This window comes from Rissa tridactyla, chromosome Z (assembly GCF_028500815.1).
Source record: "Rissa tridactyla isolate bRisTri1 chromosome Z, bRisTri1.patW.cur.20221130, whole genome shotgun sequence".
Taxonomy (NCBI): Eukaryota; Metazoa; Chordata; class Aves; order Charadriiformes; family Laridae; genus Rissa; species Rissa tridactyla.
In genome coordinates this window covers 82540409-82558810 of record NC_071497.1, presented here as the reverse complement: position 1 = coordinate 82558810, position 18402 = coordinate 82540409, and the positions used below count along the sequence as shown (strand labels likewise).

General features: G+C 40.7%; 1 protein-coding gene across 5 annotated transcripts in view; it reads right to left on the bottom strand.

Moving 5' to 3' along the window:
* Positions 1-277: 277 nt before the first annotated feature.
* Positions 278-18402, bottom strand: part of SETBP1 (SET binding protein 1) — a 270384-nt gene continuing 252259 nt past the window's right edge. For 3 of the 5 annotated variants that reach the window (XM_054186473.1, XM_054186474.1, XM_054186475.1), the window contains 2 exons: positions 11897-12064; positions 279-6335 (listed from right to left, as the gene is read on the bottom strand). In XM_054186473.1, coding sequence (XP_054042448.1) covers positions 5779-6335; positions 11897-12064 — 725 coding nt within the window. In that variant the 3' untranslated portion in view covers positions 279-5778. Of the gene's footprint in view, positions 6336-11896; positions 12065-18402 lie in introns of all 5 variants that reach the window. The other 2 variants (XM_054186476.1, XM_054186478.1) reach the window with 2 other exon arrangements.

The window sequence follows — 18402 nt, the reverse complement described above, 5'->3', positions numbered from 1 at the left end:
CAAGATTTACTTCCCATGCACACATTGCTAAGACCTTGGGGGAGACGGTGGATCCTCTCTGAGGAGGAAGAAAAAGAGGAAATTTAGTCTTCCTGCCGAGGAGATTGTGGATGTTGAGGCTGACTGTATAATGGCAGCTGACCACTCTCAGCAGCAACTTGGAAAAGAAACTTCAAACCATGCTGCAACCAACTCCCCGTCCCATGCTCACAGCATGTGATTTCACAGAATGGAAAATACCCCTCGGCCTACAGCCCTTCATCTCTCATGCTCGGTGAGGAGAGGGTTGGCTTCCATCATCCCCTCATCCATAACCCAGCCCCTGGGACTCCCTTCCCTGCAGGGATCTGGAGAGGGATGCTCCATCTGCTTCGGGAGTAGAAATCCCACCTGGGTGGTGAGCACTACCGTACCGGTGCCTGGGGACACAATTTGGACCAGAGATGTTTCTATTCATTTGGTGACACGCAACAGCCTCAAAGTGTGAATCCCTCTTTTGTCCATGGGGCCCACGACACAGTCCATTTTTAACTTTTAAGGATATTCTGGGAAAACAACAAAAAAAAAAATACAGAAAAGAAAAAAGAACAGAACCAAAGCATGTTTTTCTCCATTACCATAAAGAGGGCTTGTGAATGCATGGTATTAGTATCCCAAAAGCTATTAAACTCCTTAGTGATGGGAAACAGATGGAAAATAAGACAAAAGAATTCACAACTCATGTTAGACTGAATTGAATTCCTTTAATTTCACACAATGAATAACATATGAATAGGATTAACTTTTTTTTTTCTTTTTTTTTTTTAGTTAAGTGCTCTATACTGTGCTAACCTGATTTGGTAGCGAAAAGACTGAGCTTTGTTTTAGAAAAAAATGTTTAAAAACCAACATCTAAGATCATGAAGGAGCATGACATTAAAGCATGCCAGATGTATCTAAGCCTCAAAGAACATCAAGTCCATATCCATTTTTAAATGTACAAAAATGCTTCATGAATAAAAACTGTTACAAAAAGAACATTTCAAACAATGTACAAGTTTTTTTTCTTGCCTCTATATTCAATAAAATACAAATACATTTTTTTGCTCTAAAATATGTTTACATACAATCAAAGTAGAACATGCAAATTACACTTTAAAAAAGGCTTTTAAAAACCACTTATGAATACAAACTAAAAATTAGCCAGCACGACTTATAGAACAATCTTGTGCCCCATTCGTTTGATTTTTTTAATTTTTTTTGAAATACAGTATATACATATTTAACACTTCATGTGCATTTATTATTTAAGAAATAGCTTAAAAAAATAAAGAAAAAGAAAAGTAAAACAAACCAACATGGGATCGAACTGCTTCCCCATGTTGTCCAATTGGCAGCTCTTTTCATGTTTTTACATTTTTTTTTTCTTTTTCTTTTTTTTTATTATGTAGTGTTTTGTACAACCTAGGCAGGCATCTTAAGGAGATGTCAAATATGTGTCTTTTGTTGAAATGTGCTTCTAATTATCTCAGAACTGCTGCACCCCAGTTTTTGGATGATATGGAAGGAAGAGGCATTGCAGGGGCATAATGTTTGTTTCCTCAATTGAGAAAACCATCCTGGCTTTGTTTGTTTTCTTGTTTGTTTTCCTGTCTGTTTTTGTTGTTTTTTTTAGTCTTCAGGACACCGCTTAAATGTGCTTAAGTGCAGTCCTGAAACAGGGCCTGTGAAAATAAGAGATGGGGAAATCCTCCTGTACGGAACAGCGATTCCTGTTTATTTGTTGTATTGCTGTAGTGTCCAGAAGCCCCAATGACAAACCAGCACCTCTTTGCACCAGAAACTACCCAAAAAATGTAACAACACGATCAGAATGTTCTACCCAAATGGTCCAAAGCATTGCTGTCAAGTGGAGAGTCATGGGCCATGTTGTAGGATACCCTAGTAGCTATGGTATAGCTATGGCTATGACTATAGCCATGGCTATTATCACTTACTTTTTTTCTTTTTCTTTTCTTTTTTTTATTTTTTTATTGACAGTTACCCAAAAACATGCAAGGTGCTTCACAGAAAATTTAGTATTGAAGGGCTCAAGAAACTGGCAGTATGAAGCTCGTGGAGACACAAGTGGTTCGTTGTTTCTTTTTCCTCTCTCCCGGCACGCTTGTCCCCACTCCTGGTTTCATCCTGGGTTGAGGAATACAAGACTCACAGAGAGGATGCAAACCCATGGCCTCATTTCATATGGCTCACAGCCATGTGATTTTGTTTCACATTTTTATTGAAGCATGCTAAAATGTGTGTTAATCTGTGACACAGCGGAGGTGTTTGAAAGGTCTTTTTGGTCTTAATAAGAAAAAGGGCTTTCACCCCGGTTTTATACAGTTCTTGGTAATGTGTGGAGAGAATTTAGAGAGTTCCTCAGTAAATCTTCCTAGTGGTAGGGGAAAAAAATAAAAAATCAAAAAGCTCATTACTGGAATATTGTTGGGTAATAAACTGCAGGAGTGGGATTTTAGCCTTAAGCCCTAAAACTAAATCCTTTATGATCTGCATGTAGTACATCGCCTTATAATATTATTCTGTCAGCAACTTGCTTATCATATTTATAGACTATGCAACACGCAGAACACAAATTATGAGTGCCATCTAACAGTATTTTCAGCCTGCTTTCATACAAATTAACAAGCTAATCTTCCTGCCAGACAGCACCGGCTGCACCAGGCTGTTGTTTGGACAAAGAGCCAAGGCTGTACAGCAGCATCGTGCTCTACCAGCACCTTCTTGCTGCGGAAAACAAACCTTGGGCATCTGGATAGGCCCCATCCTACGATGACAGCTTGCAGCTACCAAGTCTTGAATGCTACCCTTAGTTTCTCTAGGACCAAAAGGACCTCTTAATTTTTTTGCTCAGTGAAGGGTATATGGGGTTGTACCCTCTGAGTGAACATTCTCCTTAAGCACGGTGCCTCTAGCAGCATTTTGGATTGTACTTTTTGGAAGGCTAAGAGTGTTTTTTTTCCCAAAGCTCAGGAGCATGGGAGGCAGCAGCCATTCAGTGATCCTTCCCTGGGCGGGGGTTGCATCCCAGTGCATCCAGAAAGGTCCATCCCAATTTCAGCCCTTATGCTCATGCTGGAAGGTCTGACATGTCTTGAAACCCCAATGGGCGTTCAATGGCAGAATTTGGTCCTTTCAGACCTTTGATCCACTCGTTACACATTGAAATGTCCTTTAATGCTAATAAAGAGATCACTGGAGATAAAAGCAAAGATAAGTTGTTGTTTGTCTTAGTTTCAGCTTATAGGCTACCTGGAATACAAAACTTGGAGTTTTTCTTGCATTTTGAGCAACACTGTCACCTACTTTCAGGCCCAAAGGAGAGATGGAAAAAAACGATTTCTGAATCAACTAAACCTCAGTCCAATGCTTTTTAAGGAAGCAGGAAGGAGCTCAAGGAGGCTTAACCATTTTTTTCTGCAGGCCTACAACTTCCATCAATTACACCGTGACAATTCAAGACAACTGAAAAGCAAAATTGGTTGTAAAAGAACGATCAACCAGCCAGTTTATTTCTAAGCTGCATTAATTGGAAAACAAAAAGCGCAAATGAGTATGATGAATGATGCAAAATAAATTGGAAACAAAATTCTGTGATCCCTCTTATCAGTTTTAAGGAGATAGGATCTCAAGATTTGTTCCAGCCTTTAAAAAAATCAATAAATCCCCACTTTCTCCCATCCCCCCATCCCCAATGCAAACCCCAATGCAGTTTTAATAAGCTAAGGTGCTATCACAAAAGAAAAATCAGTCTCTAAAAATAATGAGCTGTATGTTTACAGTGTCCCTTTAACACCATAGTCTTCATATGATTTTTGTAAATAAATAGCAGAATAGAAACACAAGAATTTTTGTGGGGACTTTTTTGTTGGGTTTGTTGTTTTGCTTATTTTAGTGTCGTGCTATTTGCAGTTTCCTTGGCAATAAGCTAGTTCAAAAATTTCTCAAAAAAGGGAATAGCAATTGGCTTGTGAAACATTAAATAATTCCAATCCCCACTCCCTTGCTGGAATTTGCCCTCCCCCCTCCCATTTTAATACCCATCTTGCCATGCCAGGTGTTGAGTGTACTGAAGGACTTTAAAAAGGAATAAAATAAATTTGAAAGTACCTAATTCAGATTTCAACAACTGACTTTCTTTTTTTTAAAAAGCATTGTTACTGCAATGGAACAGCTTCATGTTCAGTCTTTGTTTTAGTTAAACATTTTAACTGGGCTGTGGAAATGGAACTTGAGTATTTTACCCAAGTTAAATCAATGGCTAACGTACAACTCGAATGAGAAATGTACAATTTGAACTGACCATTTAAAGAGACGATTTGTCACACACAGTTTGCATCCATGCAGACTGAGAGCTTTATAATTACATTATGTACAAAAATTTTTTTTTTTTTTAGTTTATTAAGGCAACCACAACTTGGAGAACATGTCCAAAGTGGCATTAATACAATTGCAGTGGTGATACCCTTTGAACATTTTTATTTTTATTTTCAGATAAGAACACTTATTCCTTTTCTTTTTTAAGAAATAATTGCCAAGAAAGGACCTATTTTCCATAGGGTTTTGTTCTCTATTTTTTTTAAAACAATCTACTTTATCTATTTTCTTTAAAATAACATATCAAGGCATTGCTACCCAATGCAAATAATTCAGATACTGGGTTTCCCATCAATTTCACTGGGAATTGAAGGTGGTTAGAACTGGTAGGTTTGGGCCCTGTCTTTTTAATCTATTTTTTTCTCTCTTATTTTTTTTTTCTTTTATCTTTTTTATATTATTTTTTTGGTGATTTTGTCCATGTTTACTATAACTCTATTCCCCAGAAGTGTCTTGCTGTTCTCTACTCATATGTACCGAGCATCAAAACAACTTGGTTGATGGATGACTCCTTTTTCCCATGCCATTGAAAATGCCAAGTTGCTTCATCGAAACATGCTATTGTAACCGAATATCCATGTACGCCTTATTTTAAATGCTGTGATATTCCATCGTTCCTTGGGATAGCACTCTGAATGAGTGTGCACACGTGTAAGGCTCTACTTTTCTATTGCCTATATTGCAGCTAGTTGTAACTAGGCAAGTAAATGAGAAAGAAATACATAGTTCTAGCAGGAGTCAGGCATTTTGGGTTATGCTGCCCCAAAGCCTGGGTAGGTATATAAAACTGGAAAAAAAAAAAAAAATCAAACAAATTATAACCAAGATCACAGTTGAGAAAATTACACTATTTTTTTGTTGGTTTTTTTTCTTTTGTTTTCTTTTTTTTTTTTTCTTTTTTACAGTGATTTCTGCTATGGTATGGTTACTCTTAGTTTCACCTGGCCCGCCAAACAGAATCGGAGTCGAGCATGCAGCCCTAGTGACAATGTTCAGCTCTCTGCGAGGACGACTTCCCTCCTCCAGGTATGGTATGAGAACAGCAATGCTGAGATGCTGAATAGTTTTTGGAAACTCTACAAAGTAGAAGTTCTCCCAGTTTTGATATATCCCCTGCCCCCCTTATATCCCCTTCTTTTCCACACCTTTTCTTCCTCTATCCTTGGGGGGGGCTGAGGCCAAAGTGATGAAGAGGAAGATGAGAGTCCCGGCTGGCACAGCTCTCCAAAATGAGTTCTGGCCGCCAAAGGGATGAGTGAGTCTGGTGCTGCCGCAGGGGCGAAGCGGACTGCATGTGTCCAGTCCCCTAAGTTCCGGCATGTCCCACCACTGGCACCCAACATCCAACGGGGTGCGCTGGCCTTAAGGAAGGCCTTCGGTTTCGCTCCCTCTGCCTTTCCGGTGACGCTTCACTTTCATGTCCTCCTCTTCCTCCTGCAGGGACTTGCTTTTCCTTTTCCCAAGCCGGGGCGTCCGGGGCAGAGGGAGAGGGGGTGGAGGAGGGGGAGGAGGAAGAGGAGGTGGTGGAGGTGGTGTCTCTCGAGCCATGTGTATGACAGCCTCAATGGTGGCCATGATTGTATCTTGAGTGGCTGCTTGTTCCAATATCAAAGGGTTGAGTGTCGGTCTCTGACCTCTTTTGCTGGGAAGGTCAATGCATTTTTCCAGAACGGGCATTTGGTCTCTGGAGTCTTCGTCAAAGGAGAGAGGTTGCTTACGGGGACGCCCCCTCCGCTTCTTGACAAAGTTATTGCCTGTCTTTGATTGTCTCTGCAGCCTCTTGGCTTTCAGGATCTTGTTCACATGATCCAGGTTCTTCTTCGTGGACAGGATCTTGGTGTAGTTGCACATCTTGCGCACCTCGCACTGGATTGCTTCAATTTCACGGCGCTTGAACCTTTTTTTCAGTGGTGGGTTGGCTGTTGGGAGGAAAGAACAGAAACAGGGGTGGGTCAAACAACAGTGAATGGAAAGCCTCCTTTGCCTGCTTTCAGTGTCATGAAGATTAGGTGCTTTCAAGCTCAGTAGGCTGAATATGACTACTGAAGAAGCGATGGTGGTGAGAAAGGACTCTGCATAAAAAAGCAACTCAAAAAATATTAAGAGATTATTTATTACAATCCCAGAAGAATTGCTGCTACCTCCTTTTTTACTGCCCTAGATTAAAACATGACTTTGACTATTAAGCAGTCCTCAGAGATTTCTCTACAGCTCTCCTCTCCTCTGTAGCAACAAAGGTTTTCTACAGCAATGTTTTTCCATGGATTTGCTTCATTCTTATTTCTAAACCTCTAGTGGGAGGAAAGGAAACGCTGCTTAGCATAGCTGTCATATTGGCCCACAATAATTATTAAACCTCTATACCCCAAACACATACTCCTCATAGCCTCACCCCAGCCTTTAATTCTTGCCATGGATGCCAGATCATACGAAAAGTGTTTGTTACTGAAACTAGTGGGCACAGACAAGCTGTGTGGGTCACTTCACCCATGGCAAATTCATTACCCCTGCCTGAGTTTCTTTACTATTATCTCCACAGATACTAGCTGAAACTACTCAGTCATATAATTGACTTTAATGGCCCCTGAAGTAAGCTTACTCTTGGTTCAGATTGCTTACTTTAGATCTGAATGAAGTCCAAAGTAGTTAAGTCTCTTGCCAAGGTCATGTTGTGAGTCATTGTCAGAGCTGGGAAGAGTACCCAGCATTTCTTGGCTCCTGGTCCTTTGCTTAGGACATGAGACCTTGCTTGTTTTTCTTAAATTGTCTCATTGTCCTATACCGAACATGGCAGCTGTTCGAAATTCAGGATTTGCACATGGATTATAGGTAACTACCCCTTTGTGAGAGAAACAGAACGTATTAAATCTGCTATTGCAATAACTGGTGCTCCCTTTCACTCCTAACATATCCATTCTGTGCTGCTGGAAAAGAAATGATGGAGTTCAGAATTTCTTTTCAGTAAAGAATAAAACATCCCCCTAAATTAACCTCAGCCCACATCTACTTGCAAACTTAATTTACACCTGACTGTCAAGCAGTCATTTGGGTTTGAAATCCTTGAAGTTTCCAGAGCAGCAAAGATTTTGAGAAAGGTTCATTTAGGGGTTATCACTCCCTTCATGGCTAACAGGCTAATCTTGTAGTAGTAGTTTAAATAAAGTTGCTATTGTAGCATTTTCTGTAGATAACCAGGAGCCGTCAAGTGGTAGAATTTCCTCTTGCTCACTACAGGCTATGACAGATTCAGCGTACAAGCCTCACTCACTGTCCTCCCCCCTTGGAGAACATAAATTATTGGCTCTTATACCACCATGTTGCTTGGATTCAGCAAAGAGCTTGCGTAAACAAACCCAAGTTACAATGCTAGAAGTAGGAGTGAGTCATAAACAAAACACAGACATATGCTCTCTTATAAATAAAGACCTGGATGGCCAACTTCCCAAAGTCTGCTTTTCATTAATTACAAAACAAAATACATTTTCCATATGTAACCCACTCCCCACACCAAAAAGAAAAATAAAACCCACTTGCAGTTTGTGATTCACAGAGGACAAAGGAAAAGAGGAATGCAGTCATTTTGGTACCAAAGAAAAGAGAAAGGAAATGAAATATCCAAGCTGCTCAGGAGAAGCTAATTAGTTGCACAAAATTCCTCTGAAGTAGGTCACCCCTAAGAAGTGTGGATGGAAGAGCCCTAAGGGCAAGTGGCCACAAGCTATTTCTTAGTTATCTGATCAAAATAAGGTTACGTCCCTGTCACACAAAATGATTACTCTCATCTAGCCTCACTGGTGATTGGCATATATAGTCCCAAAGCATTCGATTCTGAGACCCTTCCAGATCCTGAGACTAGCTTCAGGTCAGAAGATTTAAGAAATCAAACATCCTGCACACTGTTCGTATTCAGTCTCCACCTTTTGCCTTTTACTGATATTGTTAGGGCACATTTTCAAGACTTTTATTAAAAAAATTCCCATATTCAAGGTGCCTTTTTTTTCCAGAAAGTAAAGCTGAAATTTTTCAGCTGATGGAAATCTTGGAGAGGGGAATTTTAGCAAAATACAGGAAAAAATTGCAAGGTTTCTGGTGAAATCAGGAGACTTGGCATTGCTCTCAACTTTCATGGGAAAGAAAGTAAACCAAAGGTCAGGAAATGAATTTAAAATAAAGCATTATCCAAATATCTGCAAAGTTTTTATGTCTTTACTGAGACTTATCCATAGTCGGTTGTTTCTGCAGCTTAGTATTATCACCCCATCACAGTCAGAGGAGATCTGGTCTGAAGAGTTGGTGGAGGATGACCTCTGTTCCTAAAATGGGAACCCAATGCAGTTTAAGGTGGACATTCTTCTGACACCCTGACGCTGGATAAGGAAGGTGCAGGTCTCCTGTCCATCCTGGCAAATCCAATGGGTGTCTTAAGCACCCAAGAGGTCCAGGTCACCCCAGCTGAGTGTCCTGACTGGAGCCTGATGGTGAATAGGCAGTGAGTGGAGCAAAGGTAGGCATCTGCTTTCTGCCAAACTGCCTAGTTCTCCAAAATTTACTCATATGCAGATAGTTATGGGTAGATATCTACACTTACATGCAAATCTATAAGCTGAACACCACTCTCAGTGTCTTCATTCATGTTGTTTAGATACTTTTTTGCCCTCCTAAAACTTTGCAATCTGACAGTCTGTTTCTTTCTGGGGTGAAACTCATTTTCTCATTAAAAAAAAAATAAAATTCCATGCTGTTCTATACTGGCTTACTGCACCTGCACTATTTTATTTTTTTTTCTAAATGCTTTGGGGTGCTTATGACTTTCTTAGGAAGCTTGTTAGAAACTACTAATAATGCTTTTGCTTTTCTTCCTAGCAAGCCTCTGAACTTGCAAGCTCTAGAAAGTATTTGAGTTGTATTACATAGTCTGACAATAGTTAGAATGCATGTGCTGAATAAGTAATATGCTTTCAAGTCAAGCTTTTAAAAGAAGATATTGGGAAACCCAGTATTATTTTGACTGTTGAGAGTCAGGGACATCTGATTCTACATTTGGAGTATGGAGACTATGCAGAAAAGAGTCTGATGGGTCTGCAGGGGGAAGATTTGATGAGGTGTGCATATGACAAAATATCAGGGAGATCTGCCAAAATAAACCACTATTGAAGTGAGAGCCATTAGGTGTTATCAACTCATCTGGAAGCTCTTGGTGAGCAATCTTTGATATAAAATATTTTGCTATAATGCCATGTGATATACTGCTCTGCTAAAAACCAAAGCTAAGTACTAATCTTTTCCATTTTATCCAGACAGACCCTGCTCAACCCTGGACCCAAGTTGGCCTGCATTGTTTTTAGGCTTTGTTGTTTTCTTCGCACCCATACTGTGCTGTTTGCATGTGGAAATCTTGCTTTGGGAGGAAGACTTTCGTCTAACTCCATCTGGTGGAATTTGTCTAAAAGGGGTTGAAGACGAAGTAGGAAATAGTAACGCTATGTCTGCATGCGGGCATAAGAAAAGGGGACTGTGCTCTTACAGAGATTGTACAACACGATGGCAACCTCCAGGTGCTGGGGATACAGCAGGGGGGACACTTTGCTGCCTGAGCACAGCTCCCCAGGCTGCAGGGCCATGCGCTGGCTCCATGAAGACCTGAAGTTATTTGGCACAATCCAGCCCCAAGTGAAGAGAAACTAGAAATACTTGATGCAGCACAGCCTTTTGTACTTCAGCCTTTTCCCACTCTCCAAACAACCTCACCTAGCTACCCCAGACAAGCAAGAACCAGTGTTAGTCATAAAAACCCCCAATGTTGCACGTTTAAAACAAGGGACATGGAGCCCCGGTGTTTCTCCCCTCCCTGCGGTACACAGGTGCAGTGAGGCTCCTTCTCACAGAACAGAGACGAACTGGAATGGCCACAGGCCATGCCAGGAAGTCATGGAGGATTGATATGATGCTAGAAATAGCTTCTGAGGCAAAGAGAGAAATCTCTACCAAAAATATACCTTTCCAATGGCAGCTTAACACAGGCTGGAGAACCCATTCCAGCACAGCGGTGTTGACTCAGAAGGTGAACTCAGGCAGGTCAGACTCCTTGGAAGTTCTCCATTGGTCCCCTAACTTTATTCTGGATGGCTTTGTTATATTTGTAGCACTAAAGATACTTCTTACTGCCTGTCATTCTTGATCCCTTCGGAGTTGCCTGAGGCCACTTGCAAGAACATGGCACAGAGAAGATTGTTTGCTCAACATCTGAGCTCAGTTTGTCGACTTGGTTTGAATGGAGGAATTTTCAAAGAGCTCCCTATTAATTACAGAAAACCCATAGCACTGTCCTGTTTTCCCATTAACACAGTTTCTTTCAGTTTTCACTAAATTGGTTCAACATCTGGGCTACAGATAAACGAACAATTTAATTAGACTTCTGAAAATGGAAAGAATGAACTATGCCGTCAAGCATACACTTTCATCATGAAACTGATCATAAAATATTTGTGTGCTTTCCTTCTTTACTGCATTAAAAATCTGCCCTTAGTTTATAAATAGGAAAGTACTAAAGGCTAAACAGAGAATCCGTATTTTTTAATATAAAAATTTAGCTTTATAGAGGCTACTTTACAGTATGGATCCCTTGTTTTCACTATTTATTCAGGAAATGAGAGGAAAATCAAAAGGAGTGCACTGAAAAGCACGTTCAATTGCATAATTAAATATGTAATCATTCCACAACTCAGTGATACAAATACATTTTTTGTGAATGTGGAATCAAAGGTTTGACAAGACTCTGAAACTCCTAACGGCTGCATGTACTGTGGGTTCCCCATTCATTCGAAATTAAGACACAATGCAAGATTAACTTCTCTATCCATGCCCAAGAAAAGGCATGATGATGTCTGAATGACTTGCCTCAATTTCTGACTCCATAAAGCTATCACCTTTCTGATCTGATTCAAAATAGAGGCACAAAATATAAGTTGATTGAAAAACATGCTATTCTGGCTTATTTATTCTGATATATTTTAAATCACTGTTCATTGCCCAGGACAATTTCGCATTTGCAAGACAGAATATTATGCTAAAATCACTGAAGTATGCAGAAAGAAATCTCAGTTGCTGCTTAGCTATTCACTGTGTATTCGGCATGTTCATGCTACGTGGATGGGAACATTCAAATAAATGAACAACGGAGCTGAGAAAGGAACCCAAGAGTCTTGCTTCAGAGTCCCTTGCTAGACCATACAGGCTAGTGCTACTTGTGTCCTCATTATTGCACAAGTGGTGGTATGTGAACAAAATAGATTCGATATGCCAAGATACGATCATGATAAGAAAGTGTTAGAAAAATTACAGCCTGATTATCACATTAGATATGCACATTTGCAGCTACTTCTCCAACCAGGAAGAGCAGTACAAGCACGTATTGTTCAGTGCAGTGCCAGAAGGAATAAGGTGGGGAAGAAACAGAGGTGTTGGAGGGAAACAACATTACCTGCTTCAGATGTTGCTGCTGCTGAAGGTAGGAGAGATAATACTGGAGTTGGCATTGCAACACTGTCAACAGCTGCTGGTTTCCTTCTGGTCATCATGTTACAGGCAGAACTTTCCATTTTACTATGAAGTGAAGTCTGGTCTGCTTTTAAGTGGGGACCTGCAATTCCTGGGCAAGGAAACCAAATTTGGATGAATATTGATAAAGCAACCTGCCTAGGGAATATCTGAAAAAGAGTAGTCAGTTGATGTCCTTCCTACCTCGATATATTTCCGTATTTTCCAGTTTGTGTGCCTGTAATATGGTCTTGCTACTAGCAAGGATCATGATTTATTTATTTTTTTAATATAATTTTGCTTCAGGATGTACCATTACTGATGTCTATAAACAATGGTAAACCAACATAATAATTCCACATTACTACTTTTTATTGTCCAAGCAAAACAAAACTCTGTATATGTATAAAGACAGACATACTTCATATCTATATTTAGTGGGATTGTCTATTTGTCATTCTCTGGGTAGTTTATTCTCCACACACACACTTCTCTTCTATAATGACTTGAGTCAGTGGGTGTTTCATTTGAGTAAGAAGCAGGCATCAGGAACAGCTTCAGTACGCAATTCCGTGACTAAAGCACATTACACTTATTTTTTAGGAATCCTCTTCCTAAAGAAAATTCACCTTACAACTCATTAAACAGGTGGGAGTTTAAAAGAAAGAGCAATTTGTCATACATTTCTCTACCTAGGGATTACAATGCAGAAGAAATGAATGGTAGAAATATACCGAAGAGGTCAAATATTCCAGAGAAATAAAACTTATGCACTCAGGGCTGGCAGATTCCTCCCTTAACAACGTTTCTCGAATTCTCTTATAATTTGAACCCATTTTGTTTGCTTGTAAATGTGTCAAATTTAAACTGATGGGATCGAAATTCTACATATTAGATATCTGCCTCTTACACCTGAATATGTATCCACCCATTTATATGAAATATTTCAGTAAGTTTATGTGTTTGTATACATATTGCATATATATCTGTAAATATATGAGTTTACTAAGCAGGAAGGCAGCTAAAATGCCTGTCTCTTTTTACAATAAGACTGTGAGGTTTTTTGCCCATTTTAGAAAAATCCTAGCAGTTGTTGCTTTGTAAAAATCCAGTAGCCCTGTTCTCATGAGACCTGAGCAAAAGTCTGGTAGGGTGAGGTGTTGTGCCATTGCCAACTTATGAAAACCTCTCCCAGTCTCTGTGATGCTGGGCTTCAACATATCGAGGACACTCCTTCTTTTTTCAAAGTTAATCCTTCATAAATTCCTTCTCTTTTCAAATCTCAACCTGCAAATCAGCCTCAGATAAAATACATCAGATTTTGGAAATTAAATTACATGAAGATTAAAAAATCACAGAACAGCTGAAATTGGAACGCTTCCCTTGGGATCACTTAGTTCATCCTACCCTGCTCAAGCAGCGTCACCTAGAGCAGGTTGCCCTGGTCAGATTTTGAACATCTCCTAGGAGGGAGACTCCACAACCTCTCTGGGTGGCCTGTTCAAGTTCTCAGTCATCCTCATAGCAAAAACATGTTTTGTGGTGTTCAGGCATAACCTTCTGTGTTTCATTTTGTGCCCACTGCCTCCCATCCTGTCACTAGGCATCTCTGAGAAGAATCTAGCTCCATCTTCTTTACTCTCCCCATCAGACATTTGTACATATGGATAAAATCCCCCCTAAGCATTTTCTTCTCCAGGCTGAACAGTCCCAGTCTCAGCCTCTCCTCGTAGGAGACGTGTTCCAGCCCCTCAATCATATTTGTGGCCCTTCGTTTGACTCTATCCCAGAAGTCCATATCTCTGTTGTACTGAGGAGCCCAGAACTGGGCACAGTACTCCAGGTATGGCCTCACCAGTGATGAATTTTAGACAATTCTATGATTCTATGAATAAATGGGAAAGATCACCTCCCTCGATCTGCCGACAACGCTTCTCTTAATGCAGCCCAGGAAGCTGTTGGCCTCCTTTGCTGCAAGGTTACATTGCTGGATCACGGTCAACAGGACCCCTAGGGCCTTTTCTGCCAAGCTGCTTTCCAGCTGGTCAGCCTCCAGCAGGTACTGGTGCATGGGGTCATTCCTCCCCAGGTGCAGGACTTTGCACTTGTCCTTTTTGAACTTCATGAGGTTCCTGTCAGCCCATTTTTCCAGAGTGTTGAGGCCCCTGTGGGTGACAGCATGACCCTCTGGCACATCAGCCACTCCTCACAGTTTTTTATCTTCTCCAGATTTGCTGAAGGTGCGCTCTACCCCATCACCCAGGTCATTAATTAACATGTTAAATGCTTTTGGCCCAGGTGTCGACATCTTGGGTGCACCACTAGTGACTGGCCTCTAGCTGGACTTTGCACCACTGATGACAACACTTTGAGTCCAGCAGTTCAGCCAGTTTTCAGTCCATCTCAGTATACTTCCATCTAGTCTTTATTTCATTAGTTTTTCTGTAAGGAGGTTATAGAAGATTGTTAAAAGTCTTGCTGAAGTCAAGATAAGCAACATCAGATTGATCAGGCATGATTTTCCCTTCAAAAGGGGAAAATCCCTACTCTACTCCTGATCACCTTATTTTCCTTCATATGTTTGGAAATGCTTTCCAGGATTATTTGCTCCATCATCCTCCCGTGGAATAAGATGAGGCTGGCCAGACTATTGCTCCCTGAATCTTTCTTCTTGCCCTTATTGGACTGACATTTGCTCTCTTCTGCTTCTCAGGATCCTCTCCCAGTTGCCACAACCTTTCAAAAATAATCAAGAGTGGCCTCATAATGACATCAGCCAGCTTCCTCAGCACTTCTGGGTGCATCCTGTCAAGTCCCATGGACTTATGTATGTTCAGTTTGTTTAACTGTTTCCTAACCAGATCCTCCTCCCCCAAGGGTAAGTTTCCTTTCCTCACCAGTCCCAGGGGCCTGAGATTCCTGAAGGCCAATTTTACCAGCATAGATCAAGGCAAAAAAGACAATGAGTAACTCAGCCTTTTGCTGGTCTGTTGCTACAAGGGTCCCTGCGCCATTCAACAGTGGGTCCGCATTTTGCCTAGGCTTCATTTTGATGCTTACATACCTGTAGAAATATTTCTTGTTGCCCTTCTGCTCTCACTAGATTAAACTCCAGATAGGTTTTGGCTTCCTCAGCCCAGCCTGAAAGCTTGGACATTGTCTCTTTGTCTCTATAGTTCTCCAGATCACTTGTTCTTTTTATGTCTGACATTACTCAGGAGCTCCTTGGTTATTTATGCAAACCTCCTGCCACCTTTGCTTGCTTTGATTTGCCACTCAGATTTGGTTTGGTATGTCTCTACAATTTCCCTGATAGAAGCCCGAGAACAGCAGCAAACCTCCCTGGACAACAGGTCAGGTAAGCAGATGGGGGCCTTTTTTCCCTGCAGCAGTAAGCCCCCACTGCTATCCCTGGCTGCACCTGGACAGTACCTGGTAGTTCCTCAAAGACTTCCCACAAGTACTGTGATACCTTTCCCAGAAGATCAAGAAGATCTGAAAGCAGAGCCAGCAACTGCTGCACAAACTTTTATGTTTGTTGGCTACGCTCAGCCTTTCCAGGTACAAACCGACATTTCCTTGTATTTGCAGCTTGGAGAAGCTATGAACAGTCCCTATCTTTGTTCGTTGCACATGAAATGTGAAATATCAAGAGATATGGGTTGTCTCAGAAACTATGAAAGAAATCTTCAGAAGACTCAGGCACAGAAGAACTGCACTGGTGAGAGGAATCTGAAAGATGGGTCTACAGAGTGGGCCAGTCAGAGATAGGGGTCCTGATGGACCTGTGACCTAATATCAGCCTGGGACTTAACAGAGAAGAACGGGTCTGAGTGCAGAAATAGTCAGGAGCGAGACAGAATTACAGGTAATGGCTTGGTGGAGACAGGCAGAGGAGTTTCTGTCTATTAGACTGCACATCCTACCAGAGCCTCAAATGAAGTGTTAAGTATCGCACGTTGCATCCATTCAACTTCAACCTCTCTCTGCTCTGCTTCTCTATTGCAAATGAGAACAATAATATATCCCTCATCTCAAGAGCAGTGCTATGAAAAGAAAATGATCAACATTCATGAAATGTTCATCTATTCACACCAAGGATTAGAAATGTGGAATAAATGAGACATGATGTCACACGCTGAATAGCAAGAGGAAAATCCAGCTACCGAATAGCTGTTCGCTAGGTGAGCGCTATACATTGAATAAAGCACTGTCCCATAGAATAACTGGGATATCTGACGAAGTGAACATGCCTATGGGATCACAGCGCTATGGAACTGTGCATATGCAAAACCGATGTTTCACTACTTTATAGTGCTTGAGTTTGAGCCTTAACATAATTTATTCGTGAATGTAGTTTGTGGGCAAGAAATGTGCATATGTGTATCATATATGCATGTGCATATGGTACACAATAACGCGACAACCTCATAAATTCAACATCTGGTTCTAATTAAACTGAAGGGCCCATATAAAGAGCCATATGAAAACATGCAGCTGTAACCTGTTGACCTCTATTGATAAAAAAAAAAAAGTCTCTCTGAAGCTGTGCTTCAACATATCAAGGGACAGTCATTCATTTTTTCAAAGGTAATCCCTCACAAACCACTTATCCTCTCAAATCTCTACCTGCACACAGTGTTTGCATTAAGGACCTTGATTTATGGATTCCCACTCCTTGGATGGAGAGGCCGACTTCCTGTTGCCGTGGTTACTTGGATGTTGGTTCAAGGTTAAACTACTCCCAAATCAAAATCAGTGGCAGGCACAGCATCTAACAGCCAGGTTATTGACTACCCTAGGATGCTTAAAGGTCAAAGACCAAAGTGCTGCTTACTGCCTTTGGGGTGAGTCAATATTTTCAATATTTTTATTCTGTTTCTTCTGAAGAAGTAGTCGCTGCTCAATTACCACCTATCTGGGTTTAGCAAGGTCATACAAATCATTGAGAAAAATCCTCCCCCTACAGAAGAGATACAAATGTAATGAATTACTTTAAAGTCTATGTGGCCCAATTGCAGCTCATCGCCAGTGAATCATGGGTTTGGCCATCTGTCTTTTGTTTTAGGCACTTGCTTTCTTCAGCCTATATCACTCACCTCACTGAAATTCTCATCTAAATTGAGGAACAGGAGTAATTTATGGACCAGAACCAGCCAATACAGAAGAACCATCAAGTTTCTTTCACAGATATCAAAATGCAAACAAAGACTCAGGGTCACCTTTGGAAACCCATGGAGGTGCAACGATTTGCTCGCAAAGCTGTGATTCACCCTGCAGTGGTGGGAGGTCTACCCCTTGAATCGATAGACCTGCTGGCATGGTATCATCACCTTTCACTGGACTTTTTCTTCTCATTTGGGTTTCTTATTTCAGAAGGCTTTATGTATGAGAACCCCCCCGTTCAACCCGTCTTTGAATCAGGTGAAAATAAATCATCTGCAATGTCATCACACGTGGCTAAGAGTTTAAAATTCACACACGCACACATCCACGGTTCCAGTGTATTTTTATCCTTTGTCACTGCGCCAGAGAGAGAACAAGATAATGTATACAGGTGGCCTGATTCAGACCTTATTTATTGCCTGTCTGATGATCTCTGTGCATTTCCTCCAAATCAGAGCCCATTTCTTCCCATGAAAGACCCATACCTTAACTTTCCTGAGTCCTACTGATAGCACAGACAACACTACGTGCAAATACAAGTGAGCAACAGGTGGCAAAGCAGGGAGGAAAAGAATCATTATTTGTTTAATGAGAAAGGGCAAAAGTTCCCTTCAAAAGCAAGTCAAAAAGTAGGCTACCAAGAACACAAAAAAAATGATGGCATGATTATAAATAAATAATCATAATGACCATAAGTAAAAGAGTGAATCAGGAGAAGCAGTTCAAGGCAGACTGCTAGAAAGCCCGTGCTTGAGGGAACACAATACTGATGTGAAACTGGCCCTTTTCTTGAAAATTTATGGGTCCTCTGATACTTTGGATAAAAAACTGACATTCTTCATTCACTGTTTAAGCAATTTATGAGCTCTGACTGATAATTAATACATTAATTTTAAAGGCCTAGCCATTATTGTTGTTGTTATTAAGTACTTAAGTTGCAAGTAATGTGGTCTAGCTCCATTGTGCTAGGCTCTGTACAAACGGATTAATTAACTATCCTTTCTTTACTGTTAAATCATGCTCACTCTGCTTATTGCATTCATCTCTTTTCCCTCATCTTGTGCTTACATGGAAAGGTTCTTGGACAACATCCACCTGTTCTTCTTTTATTTGTGTACAGAATCTGCACAATGCACACCCAGGTTGGAACTCTAAGTGCCAGTTCAAAAGAGATAATATATGTTAATTTGCCATTGGAAAACCAAGAAAATCAGCTGATAAATATTGATCTCAGTGAATCTTCTTCTAGGGAAAGTTTTTCTTTAGTGATTTCATTGCATTGGA